The sequence below is a fragment of the Sturnus vulgaris genome, chromosome 4 (assembly GCF_052056855.1).
Source record: "Sturnus vulgaris isolate bStuVul1 chromosome 4, bStuVul1.hap1, whole genome shotgun sequence".
Lineage (NCBI taxonomy): Eukaryota > Metazoa > Chordata > Aves > Passeriformes > Sturnidae > Sturnus > Sturnus vulgaris.
Genome location: NC_142246.1, coordinates 44,615,854 through 44,634,789, shown reverse-complemented (window position 1 = coordinate 44,634,789; position 18,936 = coordinate 44,615,854). Strand labels below are relative to the sequence as shown.

Below are 18,936 nucleotides of genomic sequence, written 5' to 3'. Positions count from 1 at the left end.
CTACAGAAGCTGTTTTAGTTTTCTCAAAACCGATCTAAACAACAAAAAAATGTTCCATCACTTCAGCACCACAACTTCAGGAAGCAAGTGATTTCTCTAAATTATGAGCATGTTGGGGCCAGGTTTGTGTGTCACACAGGTGTCAGAATTATCTTGGAAAGCAAAATCAATGCACAGAGTGCACACGTCACTTTGATTTCTTTCTTCCACTAGCATAATCAGAACATAAGGTAGATGTTGTCAAATGTTTGCTTTCTGATGTGTTGTTCACTCCCAGATAGTGATGAATTTTGAAATAAACCCTGTACAGATTCTCGGTAAAGATAAGGACTTTGGCAACAACTTTTTAAGAGTAATTCACCTCAATTATGGCAAAAAATTACTAGTCTAGACATAGCATGGGATATTTTTAATTCACTATATATGAAGTAATGCAAAGTAGATTCTTTCACTCCAGAACCTGTGCTATGCCCGCTGGGATTGTTTTGTTTCTCTTTGAAACTTGATATGGAAACATTTGCAGTACAAAGTTTTAAACAGAGGTTTGTTTTACATGTAATGTCTGTTTCACACAGTACGACACCAAATGCTTTGGTCTGTAGGCCTTGGTCATTTTTATGACTTGGTTTCCTGTGGAAGTAGTCTTTTCTGGGGTAATCAATTTTGTTGGTGATGTGGAAATGAACCAGCAAAGCTAAAGCCTTTGACCTTATTTCAGTTCAATGACATCTGCATTCTTTAGTGTGTAGGTAGAAAAGAGCTTTTCTGATCTGCTGTTTTTAAGACCTTATTTTAAAGTTCAGTTTTAATATTCTTTTCTCTAGTAGCAGACTAGACATCTCAGTCATACTGTGCCAGAATGCTATTGAGGAGAGAGAAGTATCTATCTTGGATTTAAAGAACCCTAGCTGCTATCTTATTTTTATGGTTTTAACCAATGTAATCTGTGTTTTAACCACTAATTGTTATTGAATTGCTGCCTTTCTGTAGTAGGCTAAATGTGAGGATATAAAATACAACAGGGAAACAGGTTTATTACATTCCTTATTTCTCGTAAAAAGGATCAAGTCATACCATTAGAATAACACCCGTATTTTTTTTGTTTCTGTACCTTCAGAATTGTGACCTAAGGATATGAATATGTAGTTCTTTCCTCCTGGGACTTTGGAAACATAGCTTCAGTATTTGTATGCTCTCAAGTTCCAGTGAAATTGCCTATGTGCAAATGAGTGTGGTAGATGAACATACCCTGTGGTGAAACAGGTAAATTGGGCCTTTCCTGAGCAGGTCAAAGTCTCTGTCAAGTATTCCATGTTGCTTAATTCGTGTTTTCTTGAGCAGTCAGTGCCATTTCTCTACTTTGGTAATGTGACCTTTGATGGACCATCTTTGCTGGTTAGCTGTTTACCTTCCTGGGTATACTGTGTGTAATTTTAGCCTAACCAATCAATGTATTTTGGACCATACTACCTAATTGGTATCTCTGTTCTTTCATTTTGGCTGACCCATGCAGCAGGAGTCTCTGAGGGTCTGGGATGTGGCTTAGCCTGTGTCACAGTGCATAGGCTAGCAGCAGGAGTTGATCCTGTTTCTTGCCCTCGAAGCAAGCCTGTTAATGCCAGTGTAGCACTGCTGGGTTGGGGCTGTCAGCTGGGCCTTGGGGTGTCACTGCTGCTTGCTTGTTGTGAGGGAATTGCCTGTTCATGTGTCTGGAGAACCATGGAGTTATTTAATGCTGGAACCTGGACCTTCTAATGTATAATACCGTAGGATTATACACATCACATGAAGAGCTTAGTGGTAGGCTGGTTGAGTTAATGTGAATCTACAATAAATATGTTGGTAGTGTAGCTCCCCAGACACTTGATAGAAGATGAATTGTGGTTTTTAACTGAAGCCAGCTGACTGTAGATGGGATAGGAATATTTTTTGTTTCATTCTAAAACATACCGTGTGTAGTTTCTCTCATGAGAGAGATCATTAGGCAGTCTCTCTGGGAACAAGTTCATGTTACCAGATTGGATTAAATTGTGCTTGATGAGAACAGATTGATACTTAGATTAACTACATTGCTTTAAAATTTTTGGTGACTCATTCTCTGTTAGGCTTTTAAGCAGATAGCTTTATCAGTGTAAAATGTACCTTGTACCACCTACACAATGGAAGGCTTATCATCTTTGCAAATACTGGATAGAAAATCTGAATTGAAGAAAGCTGCCTAAACATGAAATGCTTGCTTGAGGTAGACAAAGGACGGGAGAAATTGGGACTGCAGCACTTTAATATGAGAAGGAAGATAATTGTTCCCATCATTTAAATGATTCCTCTAGGAATCTGCTTCAGCTTTCTTGCTAGTAAGGCTTCTGAAGGTGAGTAGGACTTAATGAAAATGAGGATTCCTTGATGCAGTGACTTTTAACCACTGACAGTTTCACAGTTGCCTACAATGTTCACACCAGTGAACAATGTGTAATCCTTCTGCACTCTTGTGGTGATTGTATAGGATCATTAAGGTTGGGGATGTGACTGTTCTTCCTTCATTGGCTTTGCTTTTGCAGCAAAATTTTGCCATAAGCACTATGAATAATTTTCTTTGAAACCTTCCTTTGAAATACTTGTTAATAAGATTTAAATTTAAATTTAAACCCTCTCCCTGATCATAGTCCCTAAAGAAAATCTGACAAATTCATGCAGAAGGCTTTCTTTTCAATCAAAAGTAAACAAATCCTGAACAAGGACTCTTTAAAGTTGAAACAGAGTTGAGGCATGCTAAAATTTGCCACCCATTTTTCTCCTTCCTTCCCTCATCAACTATCAGACTGCATAGGTGTAATTCCATAGCTATGAGCAAGACTGTGTAATTTCCCTCTGCTTTTTTGAAGTGGTCTAATTTCAAGCCCCTTTATGCTATACTGATCCATGAAAAAGTTTTCATATGGGCTGTTCCTTTCACTTCCATCGAGGATTCTCTGTTGCCTCTTGTGTACCTGGACTGACAGGGTGAAAAGCTTTAGCCTGTAGAGAGCAAAAGTGTGCAGTATCTGATAACAGAGATTCGCTTGTGTTTGAATCGTTGACCATGGCATCTTAAAGTCTCAACAGAAGACAACCTTGATAAACTGCACAGCCTTGTTGCATATTTTATGCCTTCGTTACTGTGTTACTGTATTAGGCTGCGTATCTTTTGTTATGCATTGCCTGGGAAACCCCAATCCTGCAAACTTTTCTGCTGGTTTGTTTGGGTTTTTTAATGCAAAAGTGAAATTTTTGAGAAGAGGCACTCCATTGTGAGAAGACTTCACAAGAGATTCTCTGCTAGGCTATTCTTCCTAGTGTACTTTGCAGAAAAAATTACTTCTTTTGATTGAGGTTTTAAGCCCGTAATCAGCTGTGTGAAAAGAGCTGATGGCTTCCAGGCTTTTGAAGGAAAACGGAATGCAGATATCCTCCCATGAGCCCAATGACTGAGTCTTGTGGACTGCTGCTTTTCTTCAACTGGAACTAGGCCAAGTTGTACTAAAGCTTTCTGAAATAGCTCTAAGAGCGTATGTGAGTGGGCTTGACCTTGTGATAACAGACAACTGATAGATAAGATAGGAAAGATTTACCTGCTAAGAAAGTTCTGTTACTATATGGCTGAGTCAAAGTATTAAACTGAGCAGTAAGCTGTTAGCAGGGCAGGACTTGAATGTCCAGTGCCATAGTGATGGTCATAAATTCTTACACAAACATTGGTAACTAAACAGCGCTGTTGTGGAAAGTGAGCTTTCCTACTGGCCACGCATAACAGTGGCTCTGTCACTGGACCTCTTGGCATCTTGGTGGATTTTGAATGGGTATCAAGATATGTACCATTTCTGTTCACTCGGATTCTTTTCATAGCTGCAGAGAAGCAGGCGGTATTTCAGGAATCGGAAGCACCAATATGGAACTATCCCAAAGCAGTATGTATAGAGAGCTAAAAGATAGGGTAGAGTCTCTCTGGCGGTGAGGGAAAGAATCCTGTGTTGGTGTTTGTGGAGTAGCATCTGAGGCTGGAATAGGAAAGATGCATGAAGAAAAAAGATGAAGAAGACAGAAAATAGCAAAGGCTAGGGAGGACAGAGAATTAAAACAGATAAGAGTAGAAGAGAAGGTAATGGGTTAGATAGATTTGGGTTGCCTGTGTGTGGTAGTGTGGTAGTGAGCTTTGCACGCATCCGGACTGTCTTATATCACTGATTTTAGTCTCCCTTACCTTAAGATTTTAAGTACTGGAGACTGCTCTGAAGTTTCCGATTTTGTGCTACTAACGGAATTTGTCATGTGATAGGTCCATGCATAATATCAGTTTCTTTCAGTTAAATTGTTAAACAACATGCAATGGCCACATTGAAACAATCTCTAAGTTGTCAAGTGAAAGAACTCATAAATTCCAGAATGGAGCTTGCCTCTGCTTTGTTAATTAAGTTCTCTTAGTGCACCTTCTGATACTATCCTTAATTACATGATCATATTAGTTTTTCCAAAGCTGCTTGCTTCATGCACAGGAGAGATCTGCTAAAAGGATGAATTAGGGTTATAAAGTGAAGGACACTTATGCCTGGAGGAGTCTGCTGAACTTCTACCAGCATGAAGAGATTTCTGTTTGCAGGAGAGTGCTGGCAAAGAGGACCAAGCAGGAAGTGGGCAGGTGATCTGAAGTATATGTCAGCTAAATATTCCTTGGATTATTAGCCATGGTATTAGGCCAAGTACTTAGAGCAGACTTTTTCTAAATGGTATGTAAGCATGCATCGTGTTTTTCCAGTGTTTCTTGGTAGAAGTGTTGAGTGCTCAGAGTTGCAAACACATTGCTAGAAGCTATGCATTTAAGGTGTAGTGGTATCTACTTAAGTAAGTAAAGATAAAAGCACCCAGATCCTGGTTGTCAAATCCACTTGCTACTCTGATCTCTGATTATTTTTGTGTGAGGGTTGTGGTTTTTCGTTTTGTTTTGTTTTATTTTGTTTTGATTTTTTCCTCTGCAGGAACATCAGTAATGTAGAAATAGTATATACAGTTCATTTTCACAGGACTGTTTAAGAAGTAGCAGTGTACTGGCAAGGTGTCTTCAAGTAAATGAGCACATGAGTTAGTTCTTACTGATTGTGCACAATCCTTTCCACTACATCTGGTTCCAGGTGGTTTATAATCTGGAGAGTAATTTGTATGGAGTGCCAGCTTCATTCTGGAAGTGGTGTCACCCAAACAGATAGTGTGCAGGGTTTATGCTGGTTATGCTGGCTTCTCCACACATGGAATATGTTTATCTGCCTAAAAGATGGGCTAGATTGTGTTACTTGTATTGCATGAGAGTGCTTAGCAAATGTGTAGGAAATGCCTCAGAAATCTTAACAGTTATACCGGCATATTTTTGGGGTCTTTTAAAATGGCAAAAGTCACTGCTACTTTTGAAACAGGCTAGATGTTTTCCTGTGCTATCAGTTTCAAGAATATAAACAGAACACGCCTACAGGGAGAAGAGATGTCCCCTACAGATAAAAGATTCTCATATTTTAAGATATGCTCAGAGAAATGCCTTCTATACTGGCAAAGAATTGCTGTATGGGATTGGCTGCTTATGCCTCAATAAGTTGTTTGTTGTTGGGCACTTTTGGTTGGGTGTTTTTTCACTATGGTCCCAAACTGAAATAAATTAAATGTCTAGTTGGTTTGCAAAAAAGAAGGATATAAATGTAAACTTTATCAAAAGAAAAAGGAGTGGAGGAGCTGTATTACTTAGATATTGGTGCATGAGGGAATAATATATTCTGTTGAGCCTCTCAAATATCTGCAAGATATCAATCTTTGTTTCGTTTTAACTTTCCATTGCAAGTGTGCAACTACTTTGATGCTCAGATATCTAGGATATTAAATAATGGATGAAAGGAATGTTTCAATGTTTGATCCTATACTCATAGTCCTTTAATATGACAATTTATTTGGCTTTGGATACATGAAGGTTTTATGTTGTTTGGTTTGGTTTACTTTGGTATTGATAGAGATGCACCCTTCTATGTGAATATGGTGCTCTATAGATGTTTTCAGCTGTTTATGGTATGGTTTCTGGCAGAACACTTCCAAGAATTTGCTATTATATCTGTTACTGGAAGATTAAAAAAAAAAGAGATAAATAACCTCTACTTTTTTTTAACCTGTTCAGTCTATGCAACATTAGTTACTAAGCAACTCTGAAGAGATGAATGCCAGATGGCAAAAGCATCATAATGAGAAACAAAAAATGCAGTGATATGCATAAAATGTTTATTTCATAAGCTTCTGTTTGGCTTGTTTATTTCAGTAGCACCTTATTTCAGTCACTGATCTCAAAGGTTTGAGCATTATAAGCTGTTATCATGAGCAAAAGTCTAAGATGATCCCATATAACATGCTTTGAAAAAGTCTATCCTCAAACTGAATTAAAAGAAGAAAAGTTTGTGTTCTCATTAAGTATGTTATTTTCTTTTAGACACTATAATTTGATGTGCACTGTTATATGTGTGTTTCTTTTTGGTTTTGTTTTCTTTTTAACAGATTTCTGTGGGTACCAAAGCTCAGGACACAGTATCAATCTCATCATGATACTTGAACATCTGTAGCTCACTGGAGGATTTAAAAAAGAAATTCAGTATGACCTAGTTGGCTTGATATGTGGAAATTTTATAATGTCTTCTGGAACAAGTATCAGCAAAAATAGGCAGGCTCCCAGCCTGCAGGGTGTTGACCCAGAAACATGCATGATAGTGTTTAGAACACACTGGGCACAGGTAATGTTAATTGGTTTTATTGATTGAAATAAGCTGCATTAATACAAATTTGCTTCATTCTTTCTTTTGATACAATCCTGAATTGTGCAGGAAGAAATGTCTTTCCTGCAGAATGCAGTAGATGACGCTGAACTATTTTTAAAATGCAAAGGTAATTGACCTTTCAAGGTATGGTTAACCTTTACTAATCACACTTGGAACTCTGGATTTGTATTTAAGTGGGAAGTGGTAGGACATGGTAATATCTTATTGAAGGCCTAGATCTTCTTACTGGCTTTCCTATTGATTCATTGTGACTTGCACCCTGTTGCAGACTTTTGCCCTTCTTTTCCTTATGCTGGGTAAGTCTTGCCTATCTTTTATAAAGTAAATCAGATGCACAGTGTTAAAAAGCTGTATGCAAAATGCAAAGCTGTAAGCTTTCTTATTTATTATGGATAGATGTAGATTATACACTTCAGCATATTCTAAAAATTGTTTGCATGTCATTAGGATTGTAATTGCTTTTAAGCAAAGATGTTTTGCTGTAAGCACCATAATATAAGGTCTTGTTTGCTGTAGTAATATGAATAACCTAACAATTTAGATAAAATTGATTTCTGTGCTGCTGTTCTTGTTGTTCTTTGGCTCTCCCAAGAAACTAGCCAAATAGTCGTGTTTCTGAGATATTTCTAGAGTCAGAGGAGTCGTCATTCTAGAGTTACCTTTTCTCACCTAACTAGTGATGTGTCATGTTAAGGGAGACAATGTTCCTTTATGGTTTTGTGGCAATTATCCTCCACAAAAAGGCTAAAGACAATTTTTTAAATTTTTTTTTCCCCCCAGAAAATGAGCTTTATTGTTTGCATGCATAACAGAATGTAATTCAGGGTTAGAAGTGCTGGTATGACTATTATTTCTACATTGAAAGTTGTAAGAGTAAGTAAGTGGGCATCAGTGACCATTTGGTATCATATACAAGGTATTAAGCAAAGAATAGCACTGTGGGCTGCTACTACTCTTATTACTGCAAATCAGCCCATGATATTGATATTCCTGAGCACAGTTACTCTGACTGGAGAACAGGCCTTTGGATTTCAGTTCTCTGTGATAATCTTGTTTCAAACATCATGGAAACTCAATTTTTGAACACCAAGGAAACCTAGTTTATCCCTATTTGAGACAACCCCTGGAATAGGAATAGGGTAAATGACAAATTTAGGTGCTTATTAAAAAAGGTGAACAACAGCAGTATATTTTTGCCTTGTACATGCCAAATGTAAAATTTCAGGGTTTGTCTGTCAAACTTCCTAAATCTGAAAACATAAAAAAGCTTCATGCTTTTTGTGTTAAAGAATTTTGATATTTTTCCTTGTATTGATAGGTGCATGCTTTTTATGATGCATTCAAATGCATTAAAACTGATATATCTTTGTTTCTCTTTAGGTTCTGAAAATCTTAGAGAAGCATGATCCTTTGAAAAATATTCAGGCAAAGTATGGGGCAATCTCACTTGATGAGGCCAGCACTGTGCAGAATTACGTGGAGCACATGCTTTTCTTACTAATTGAGGAGCAAGCAAATGATGCCTCAATGGGGCCTATTCTGGAGTTTGTGGTCTCAGAAAACATCATGGAGAAGCTTTTCCTTTGGAGCCTAAGGCAAGACTTCACTGATGAGACAAAAATTGAGCAACTCAAAATGTACGAAATGCTCGTAACCCAGTCTCATCAGCCTTTGCTGCATCACAAGCCCATTTTGAAGCCTTTGATGATGTTGCTGAGTTCCTGCTCAGGAACAACCACTCCAATAGTGGAAACAGAGTTGGTTGTCCTCTTGAGTCAGCTCTGCTCTATAATAGCCAAAGATCCCTCCATTTTAGAACTGTTTTTCCACACTAGTGAGGACCAAGGAGCTGCCAATTTCCTCATTTTTTCCCTGCTGATCCCCTTCATCCATCGAGAAGGAACAGTAGGTCAACAGGCCCGGGATGCACTGCTTTTCATAATGTCTCTGTCTGCAGAAAACAACCTTGTTGCAAACCACATAGCAGAAAACACGTATTTTTGCCCAGTAAGTTGTTCTTATTTTACATGGTCTTCAGTGCTAAACTAACTGTCTTTCCTGCATTCTTTCCTCCTTTACTGTCATTTTTGGTAAAGAAGTGTTGTAACACATTTGTTTTTGCTAACATCTATTTCACAAATGATAATGCTGCTTAAACCATCCCCAATGCCAAACGCAATCTTGCTTCCTGTTTCCATACCAGTGTCTTCTGCTTTTGGGCCAGCTCAAGTGTTTTTGCAGTCACACAGTGAATTGGATTGGAAAACCGATGGAAGTTATAGCAGAACACAGTGGGAGGGAAATCTGTTCTGTCTCACTGAGAGGCACCTCTGAGATTCTGGGGCTAAGGGGAGTGAGATGTCCTGAGGTGGTTTCAGGTGGCAGCACAAGATTAAGCTGGCAGTGCTTCCCACTGAGTTCAACAGTTCAAAAAAAAAGTGTGAGAATAGTGAGAGAGTTACAAAAATGGTAACATTTTTGGAAGATAAAAGGGAGATTTGCTCATTGTCACAAAATTGGATGTTTCTATAGCTGTCTCAGGCTAACCACCATCTTGCTATGTTGTTCTCCATTACAAAACTTTTAAAAAACAGCACCATTGCATTGTTACACCTGGCAAATTGATCTTACTACATGAAAACCTTTACTTACCTTGCTGTAAGTAAGTAATCTGATTTAACTAACAAAGCTGTGCTAATGCAGTTTTAAACCTAAAGCAGACTGGAATAACAACACCTACTTCTTCATGCCTTATCACAGTCTGAGATCTCCAGTGGGTGTATTTAAACCCAAGTATCATTCTGTACAGAAGTTGCTCTTACGGGTCAGGTTTTGGATGGATTCTTTTATATTCTGCATGGCTTGGATTTTAATTTAATAAATCCTGGGAAAATGAAGTGGAGGAGAGTCTTTCATGGCTACTAAAGCAGAGAGCTGTAGAAGGGAGAGTACTAGAATCCCTGCCACTGCTTGACAACCTTTGGTTTCCATTTATTCTGAGATTGCTTTGAGCAGTAGAGCAGAGCCACATTTGCAGGGTAGGTGAGACCTGCTTTGAGCAGTAGGGCAGAGCCACATTTGCAGGGTAGGTGAGACTAAAAATTCCACAACAAAACTTCTAAATGGTTTCTTCTGTCAGTTGTAAATACTGCATCAATTTGAGACTCCAGTTGACCTCGAGGTCTCCTCAAGAGGAGAGAGATACTGCCAAAGAATATGATATTGATTCTCAAGCTGTCTCCAAGACAGATACCATTATTGGATCCATGCTATAACTTCCATAATTACATTTTGTTATTAGTTAAAAACACCTCAAACAAACAAACAAACAAAAATGCCAGCCTTACTACACTGAAGGTAAATGCCAGCTTTCAACAGCAGGGAGCCATGGCAATCATTCCAATTAGAAATGCTTCTTGTCAAAATGTGCTAAAATCACACTTTCCTCAACAGTAATGAGGTTGATCTAAGTATATAATAAGACTTTAATGTATTGCCATATATTTAGTTTACTAGCACAATATCTTTTTTAAATTTGAGTTGTGATGAGCTGAAAAACAGATTTTGTTCTGATGGAGGATTTTGTAGGTGTTGGTGACATTGCTGTGTCTCACTGAAATCAGTGCAAATGTTGCCTCAGGTAACTCGGCAAAACAGTTAAAGCAGTCCTGTATTGATAGCAGAAACATTCTGGGTGGCACTGTGTTGATATTATCTGTTGTTTCTGGGGACAGGTTGGCATGCTGTGTTTTCTTTACCATGTCTTTTTGCATAATAAAGGCATCCTCTGGCGTGGGGTCTGGCCATAAATCTCTGCTGCCTCATGTACCCAGATCAGTGTTAGATCTGTGCCAACGTGAACCTGAAAGTTTTCTTGATACTGTTTTTTGACATAGCTTTGGTTAACAGCTTTTTAAAAACTGAATTGTCTGTAGATCCACAGTATTCAAAACTGTAGGTAAAAAAACTAGAAGGAAGGAAGGAAGGAGACAATTTGCAGTGGGATACATCACTAACAAATGTTTTTAACATGGAATGTGTGGGTACACTATTCAGTAAAGTCTTCTGATTTTACACCAAATAATTTTTATCATGTTTTGACATGAAAGTTTTCTGGATATGATTGAAGATATTATCTGTTCAGCATTATAATAAGAAAAAAATGTTTCTAAAGAATTTTGAGTATAGTAACATCTCAAAGTCCCTCACAAAATTTTGTGAATGCCTTGCAGCTTAGGAAAGCAACTTTTATAGCAGGAGGAGAGATGGCTCTGCAGTGCCCTTGAAAAGTTGTGGATGCAAAGAGATGGAAAGACTACGGATGTGGGAGGAGAGAGAATTATTACACAAAGTAATTGTCCAGATAGTGATTGTTTGTGCATTAACAACACATTAGAATCAAATAATATGCCTGGGATTACAAATCACGTAGTCATGATTCACTTCTGTGAGTTAAGAGAAAGTAAATAAATCAAAGAAACTGGTTTATAGAGAGACTCATGACTCAATGGTGGGGAAAAAACTGCTAGAGATGCTTGTAAAAGTAGATGAGCATGTAGGGCTGACATGAGAAATGCTGGAAGAAGTTTAAAAGGACACTGCTTTTGTAAAACAAAAAATGAAACCAGTCTTGCTTTTTCAGGATGTAAATGCTTTCTTTTCCTTCCCTTTCAGATTCATTTTTTCATTAATGTTTCATTACTGATTAAAAAATCTGTTCTGTTGGTAATTTCAGATGGTAGCTCTATTTATACCATATACTTCATTTTAAAATATTTTCTATCTAAAGAGATGAAATTACTTCCTGTGGCTACTCTGTCTCAGTGCTTAACAAACATAATTCCATAGAGCCATTTGTGTTGTATTTCATAGCAAAAATAAGAGCTTCCTAAACATTACAGATTTTAGCAGCTGCATCTGCTACTTCTTACTTCAGTAAGTCTGACAAACTAACGAATTCAAGACACTGACTGATTGTGAGTTCACTGTTCCTATTAGTGGAGAGCTGTATGTTTTGTTCAAGGTCAGCTTCTTGTGCTTGAGGGCTAATACCCATATAAAGGAGAAACATGGATGGGACACAGCTCTGAGAATCAGATTGCATACTGAGAAGGTGTGTTTGTGTTTATGAATAGTAATTAAATTTTAAGCAGACAATGGAAAATCAAGTGTGCATTAATTCAAAGTTCACAGGACAAACAAATGCCGAATTCTCTCATCGTTGGAAGCCTGGGTTTGTGAGAGTAAGTGTTTGCATGGATTATGTATAGGTAATTCTGTAAGAGCTTTTTTCTGAGCTCTTCTACTGTGAGAAAGAAAAGCCCCCAAAGAAATTCTGGTTGTAGAAGAATGAGATTTTACAAATAAAGTTTTGCTCAATAGCTTTAGCTTCTCAATCTTTTAACATATGTCCAGCATTGTCCTTTATCTCTCTGTATATATAAAACTGTGTCTATATCACTGTACAAAAGCAGTCGATTTCCACAGTATTCTCCCCTCCCCTTTAATATTTGGCTTACTTACCTATGCCAGAATAAATCCATCTTCAAAATTATGTGAATTAGTAATAAAAAGTATTCAGAAAGACAACCTTTGTCTTTTATGGATTTTGCCTTGTATGGATTAACAGTTACAATTGTTTGTGCTTGTGTACGATCGAAACCTGATCACCTTCTGTGAACCCTTGGCCTTTGATCTGGATATTTTAAACTGTTTGTTTTCCAGTGTTTTCTAGTAGATATGAGCTGTGTTTCATCTGAGCTTTAACAGTCTAGCCCTGTAGATGCCAAGTAGCCTTTTGTAAGAGAAAGTATTCTTAGAAGGGTCTGTTGAATGAAAAAGATTGCCATCATGCCAATTGATGCTGTTCCCATTAAAATGAGAATCATCTTTAAAAACTATCATGAAGTTGTATGAAATCATCTCAGAAAGATAAGAGTACTAAGTAATATTTAGAAAGTTTCTGGCTTCAAATAACTTTAATAATTAAAATCTGCATCTGAAAATACCATACTCTAGATACATTCTGCAAAATTTAAAAACCATTTTGGAAAAATGCTTTCTAAATTGTAACTAAAAATGCTCTCTTGTTCTTCAGTGATGTATTCTACATAAATTACCTGTAAGGCTTAATGTTACTGGAAAAACTGTTTGAATAATAACTGGATTATTAAAATAATTCTTCAAATAAATAAGAAAAAAAGAAAATTATGAACAGTTAAATTTACTATTTTTTAAAGTTAATTCAGCTGAATTTAAGTACCTGGCAATCAAAGTCAACATATATTTGTGATCTAAGGGGGGCTGAACTTCATTTTTGTTGATGGGGCACTTTCCCCCTCCGTTTCTGATGTTTCATGTTTCTGAGTGACATGACTTCATATGTTTGAGCAGTGGCGTTTGAATCACCAGCAAAGACAAGCTGTAGATAATGGCACTGCTCGCTGTTTCTAAAAAGGACTGAAGGAAGTGAAAAATAAGTTTAGAAAAATATAAAAATAAATTATAATTTAGGATTAAAAAAACACAAGATAACCTGATTTTCTCCATCACTTTCTCCTAAATACCAGATCTTGAAAGAAGCATATTATATGGAAGGCTCTTTAAATATTTATTTTTCTGCCACAGGACTTTTTTGAAAGGAAATTAAATTAATCTCAACACTCTCTTATGTTACTGAAACTAATAGGAGAAACCATTTGTGGTCCTGTCATTTAAGCAGATAGACAGTTGGAAAATTAGCTTATTTCCTTTTCTGTTTTTGAAATACAGGTGCTAGCAACAGGACTAAGTGGCCTCTATTCATCTTTGCCTACAAAGCTGGAAGAAAAAGGAGAAGAATGGCACTGTCTGATGAAAGATGACTGGCTTTTGTCACCAGCCCTTGTACAATTCATGAATTCCCTTGAATTTTGCAATGCTGTGATACAGGTGACTGAACGGAGTTAGCTTGTTCTTTAGAAGTAGTAGTAAGTTATATCTTCTTCAGAAGTTTGTAAATTAAAGAATTTATTTATTTTTGTTAATGTCACGGACTATTAAAGTTACACTAAAGCAAGCTGCTTAAAAAATTAATGCCTTGTGCCATCTATCCTGGTTATAGGGATGACCTAATATATTTGTGGTTTTCAAGTGCCAAATGTTTCAAATGAAAACTTGATATTACCTTATGTAATTGGGAGCATTTTCTGTTAAAAGAAAAAACAAATATTTATTGCATTTTAATAGCACTGTTAATCCTAGAAGTAAATTGAATGCCTTTACATGTTGGAAAACGTTGGGTTTATATGTGTATTTGTTTAAGCTCTCATAACAGCATACAAAAGAAAATAGTCTGTTTTGCCTGTTGGTGAGTACAACATAAAGAAAGCCTTCCAAGCAGAATTAATTAGATCTCCTCCTAGAAGTTTAATTTAATTTTAAGATTGGCCTATTTTGAATCTATTCTGTTCTTCCAGGTTTCTTTTTCAGTGCTTTGCTCCCTTACTGTTTCTTTCCAATTTAAATGTAAAATTAAATTCTTGACTTTATATATTGTTTTTAAGGTTTGAATACTCAATAGAACCCAAATCCGGTATTCTATTAAAACAGGATATGAATTCTACAGAAACTGTGTATTTGTGTTATTTGAAGAAATGTGCTGGATAGGATTGAAAATTTAGTCACATTTACTGTTAAATAAAATATATGTTTCTGTGCAGTGTGTGCGAAGTACAGTAAAGGAACTGATTGACTATTAAAGCCTTGAACATGCAAAAATAATAGTGTCATTGTTCAAATGCACTATACAAGATTCTTAGCATGCATGTTTGAATATGAAGAGGAGACAGTATTAATTTTGGTGTCTAACCAGAACTGTTCTACAGATCTACATTTGCAGGAGATCGTATCTGATACCTTTATTGTAAAAAGATTATATGAAGAGCATTACAGAAAAATTTTAAAATTAATCATTTTAAAAACGCTATTCAAGTAGATGCAAAATGTTTAAGGATATCAGCTGACATGCAGAAAGAGCAGTTTCTGACTCCTGCTTGATTGCATCTGTATAGCCTTCAGCTGACTTGAAAGCTCAGTTACTGTAGGAATTTTTGCTTTGCACATGGACTGGTCTGTGTTCACCCAAAAACTTTGACCAGAGATTAAAAACAAACAGGGTAGCCAAGACCTCTTGCCATTTACTACTTTTTCCCTGGACCACAACATAGAAAAGGCCACTCTTCTTACCAAATTAAGAGTTACAAGTTAAAGAAAGTCTGGTGAGAATTGCAGGTTGGAGAATCTATTGGAGGCCACATATAGGCTGTGACACTCCATTCTTTGTGAACTTCAAACGTAATATACTGGCAATATACTATTGAAAGCTTCTGAATGGAATTTTATTTTGCTTTTAAATACATTAATTGATGTGTTTTCATTGCAAAGACAAAATGAATGTTTAATTATAAAAGTAAATTTTTGGCTTCTGATAATATTTTTGGGGGTTTTGCTTGTTTGTTTTAAAGCTCTTAACCTTCCTTTTGAATTAATTATGCTGGTTTTGTTGTAATTTCTGTTTGTTTTACAGTGGCTTGGAGAAGGGAATGTGAACAGTGTATTCTTTCCCCATAGCTAGAGAGTACTTTGGTTTATCTACTCTTGAACTATAGGAAAGCAGCTGTTCTGCTTTTCTGTGTTGTAGAAGGACAAGTAACAATGGCAAATCCACCTTCAAGTGACCCCAACAATGTTGCAGGAGCTGAATTTAGAATTTCAGATCTTGCTTTCATACATGGCTATATAGACTTTTCTATCCATCCATTCATCTTTGTCAGAATGCAGGAAGATGGAAAAGCCATGTCTCTAGGTTTGGCAGATTTACTGTAATTAAAGCTGGTGTGTGTATTTCTTTGTAGAAGAAATAGTTGTTAAGAACCCGAATCATATCAAATGCTGGTGAGAAGGAATAACAAATGTCTTATTAAATGGGAAAGCGTTTTGGTAGTGAATAATAGCATTCTGTGCCCTGTCTTTTAAATACCACTAGAACTGTTCTGTGTCTTTCTCTCCCCTACCCTCTTAGGTGGCACATCCCTTGATACGCAACCAGCTTGTGAATTACATTTACAATGGATTTTTGGTGCCAGTAATGGCTCCTGCACTCCATAAGGTCAGTGACATCTGCAAGCATGGCACAAAAGAATAACAAGAAGAATTTATGGAAGATCTCTGTATAAAGATACTATCAGATGTATTGTCAGTAGTGACTTCCATGCAATTCAATACATTTCTAGACTAACTTGCCATCTTTTCATTCTATATACTTTCTTAAGCAATGTATAGATATTTCTGAAAATGTTTAAAATTAAGTGTAATGAAGAACCAAAATGTTTGTGTTGTTCTAGACTCACATATCATCAAAAAAGCAGTGACATTTTAGACATTTCATTATGGCAGACATGTTTCCATGAGCATTTTTTTTCTAAATGACTTTTTTTCTACAGGAAGATGCCTAGAAGGAAAATGTTTAGTCAAGAAATATTATGCTAGTCTTAGCAAAGTTGCTATTACTTTGTAGCTCCTTATCATATTGCGTAGAGTTATTTTCCTAAAGTAGAGTTTGCTATCAGTTTTCAAATGTACTAGAGTGCAATTTATGTTACTTTGAAGAAAAAATCAATTTTTTCTTTGAATTTTAGGGTTTATCCTTTGCAAAATATGTCACCAATGTTAGGGAAATATGTATTTAGGTTTTTTTGGTTAGGCTGCAAAAAGCTACATTTCCAACTGTTGTAGAATATGTTAATTATGCCAATTCCCCATCCCTGGAAGTGTTCAAGGCCAGTTTGGATGGGACTTTGAGCAACCCGGTGTAGTAGAATGTGTCTCTGCCATTGGCAAGTGAGTTGGAACTAGATGATCTTTAAGGTCCCTTACAACCCAGGTCATCATATGGTTCTGTGATTTTATGATTAACAGTTTTCATTTCCCTGTAAAAGAACACCTCTTTTGAGAAGAAAATGTAGGAACAGCTGAGAGTAAAAATCCACAAGAAACTTTCAGAAGCAAACTAAAAAATTATTTTTATAAGGTCTCCTAAGTCTCACAAAGCCAACCAAGCACAAAGCATTGCAGCTGTTCCATTTTCTGGAACTGAAATATCATACCCTGCTTTCTTGTTCACAACTTGTTCTGGTAGCACACACCGTTCTTCATGGTAAATAGTCACCAAGAAAGTCATAAGCAATGTAGAGTCTTTTTCAATGATTTGGCAGACCTTGAACACTTGGGAATTGGGTGAGGGTTGAAGTATAATTTGGCTGTGATCCAGATCGAGGCTGTAGTCTGTCCTGAGGTAGTTAACCTCCTTAGCTGGCAATAATCTTTTCTATTTCTGTATCTGGACTTAATCGCTTACCAAGACTGGGAATTAGAAGTGAAAAGTCTAACCAGTTTTAGGTCAAGGTTATGGATAATGAGGGAGATGGCAGAATGGATTCTAGTCTTAGTGAGTACTGTTTTATTTCTGAAGTATTTGAGACTAATCTTTGATTGTTTTGAATACTACCATGCCTCTAAAAGGCATTCTTATCAGTCAGTAAATCTCCTGACCTCCTATTGTGTTGATTACTTGCCTGTTGATGTTAAATAATTTAAAGATGGCTGTTGTGATTACTTTTCCTTTGGTGAAAATTCTGTTTATATACTCTGAAAGTGGGTGAAATCATTTCTCTTGAAAACGAGAATGTTGGCTGCTAACATAGGTGACTTTCAAAGCCTAGATCTTTCTCGAACCTTGATATTCTGTGCCTTGGTTTGAAAGACAGGTATTTGCTAAGGAAAGGTGAGAACCCCTTTTTCTGAGATGCAGAGTGCAACCCCCTCCCTTCTAATTATTATCGTTTCAAATCAGAGGCTTTCAGGCAGAAGATATGGGGATAGGAATAACAGTTCTTTACTAATATATCTAACAAGGCAAACAGCAGAAACAATAACAGCTATAAAAACTGACAACAAAACAGAACAGTATAGCTCAGTTCCAGTCCCTTTTGGCCACAGGCCGTCTCTCCCTGCGCTCAGTTACCGGTGCTGTGGGCAGGGCAGGTCCCATGCAGTCGAAGAGGGCTGGGTGATGGCGGCAGCCCAGGGGTGAGAGGGATGGAGGAGAGACTCCCCCCTCACAGTGTCAGTCGTGGTGCTTGGCAGAGTGCCCAGAGGTAGTAGGATGAGGCAGGAAAGCAGCACTGCTATGTCCGATGGCAGGGAACGTGGCTCCCGGCATTTGGATTGCGGGGAGGACGCTAGGTAGGAGCCCTGGCCGTCTTCCTTCGACTCCACAAGCGAGCAAGCGAGCGAGAACCCAGGCCCCTGTCCCACCTTTCCTTTTCTGGTATTCCCCCTGTTCCCCACCCCTCTGTGAGAGAAAACTCTTACTACTAAGGTGTAGCCACAAATACTTAGCATAACAATGGGAAAAATTCCACAGAAAGAAAAGGGAACAATTCAACCCCCAACATTCTGCTTGGTGCCTTGTTCTTCCAGTAATAAACCTTTCCTTGATTAGCATTAAAATTGACTTCTTTCTCATTAAAAACTAACTTCTTGCTTATAAACTTCAAATTCTTTTAATGGAGAAGATGGATTGCACCACCTAGTGGATCAGATACAAGGCTCTTACATCTATGAGACCAAAACTCTATGGCAAAAGTAATTAAGTAAGTTGAGGCATATTTGACCTCTTCAGTCTTTCTGTCCTGTGCTCCATGTTAATAACGGAAGATAAATATTTTGCCTTCTTGCTTTTGGGACATATGTCTATGCACGATGATAATTATGCTGCAACAACACTTTCATACATTCAAATAATTTCTAATTGCCATTGAAAACATTAATGCTAAGGGGAAGAGTGGACTTTGAAAACTGTATCTCCCATTTGAGGACTTCGTATTGTAATTAACCTTGAGGTTAATAAAAAATTGGAAAGGGCCAAGATGAGAGGCCAGATGTATCATGACAGTTTTAAAAACAGAAGTTCTTTCATTTAGCACAATACTAAATGGATCTTGATTTTTTTCTTTTAAACTCACTGAGGTTGGTTTGGTGTTGTAAAGTCTACTTGTGGCTG

The 18,936-nt window shown here is 37.1% G+C and overlaps 1 protein-coding gene across 5 annotated transcripts in view; it reads left to right on the top strand.

Annotated features, from left to right (window-relative positions):
* Positions 1 to 18,936, top strand: part of LOC106860428 (FHF complex subunit HOOK-interacting protein 1A-like) — a 126,608-nt gene that overhangs the window by 56,713 nt on the left and 50,959 nt on the right. For 3 of the 5 annotated variants that reach the window (XM_088163761.1, XM_088163760.1, XM_088163757.1), the window contains exons 2-5: positions 6,556 to 6,788; positions 8,214 to 8,840; positions 13,605 to 13,763; positions 15,895 to 15,981. In XM_088163761.1, coding sequence (XP_088019887.1) covers positions 6,687 to 6,788; positions 8,214 to 8,840; positions 13,605 to 13,763; positions 15,895 to 15,981 — 975 coding nt within the window. In that variant the 5' untranslated portion in view covers positions 6,556 to 6,686. Of the gene's footprint in view, positions 1 to 3,605; positions 3,945 to 6,159; positions 6,789 to 8,213; positions 8,841 to 13,604; positions 13,764 to 15,894; positions 15,982 to 18,936 lie in introns of those variants that run through there. The other 2 variants (XM_088163758.1, XM_088163759.1) reach the window with 2 other exon arrangements.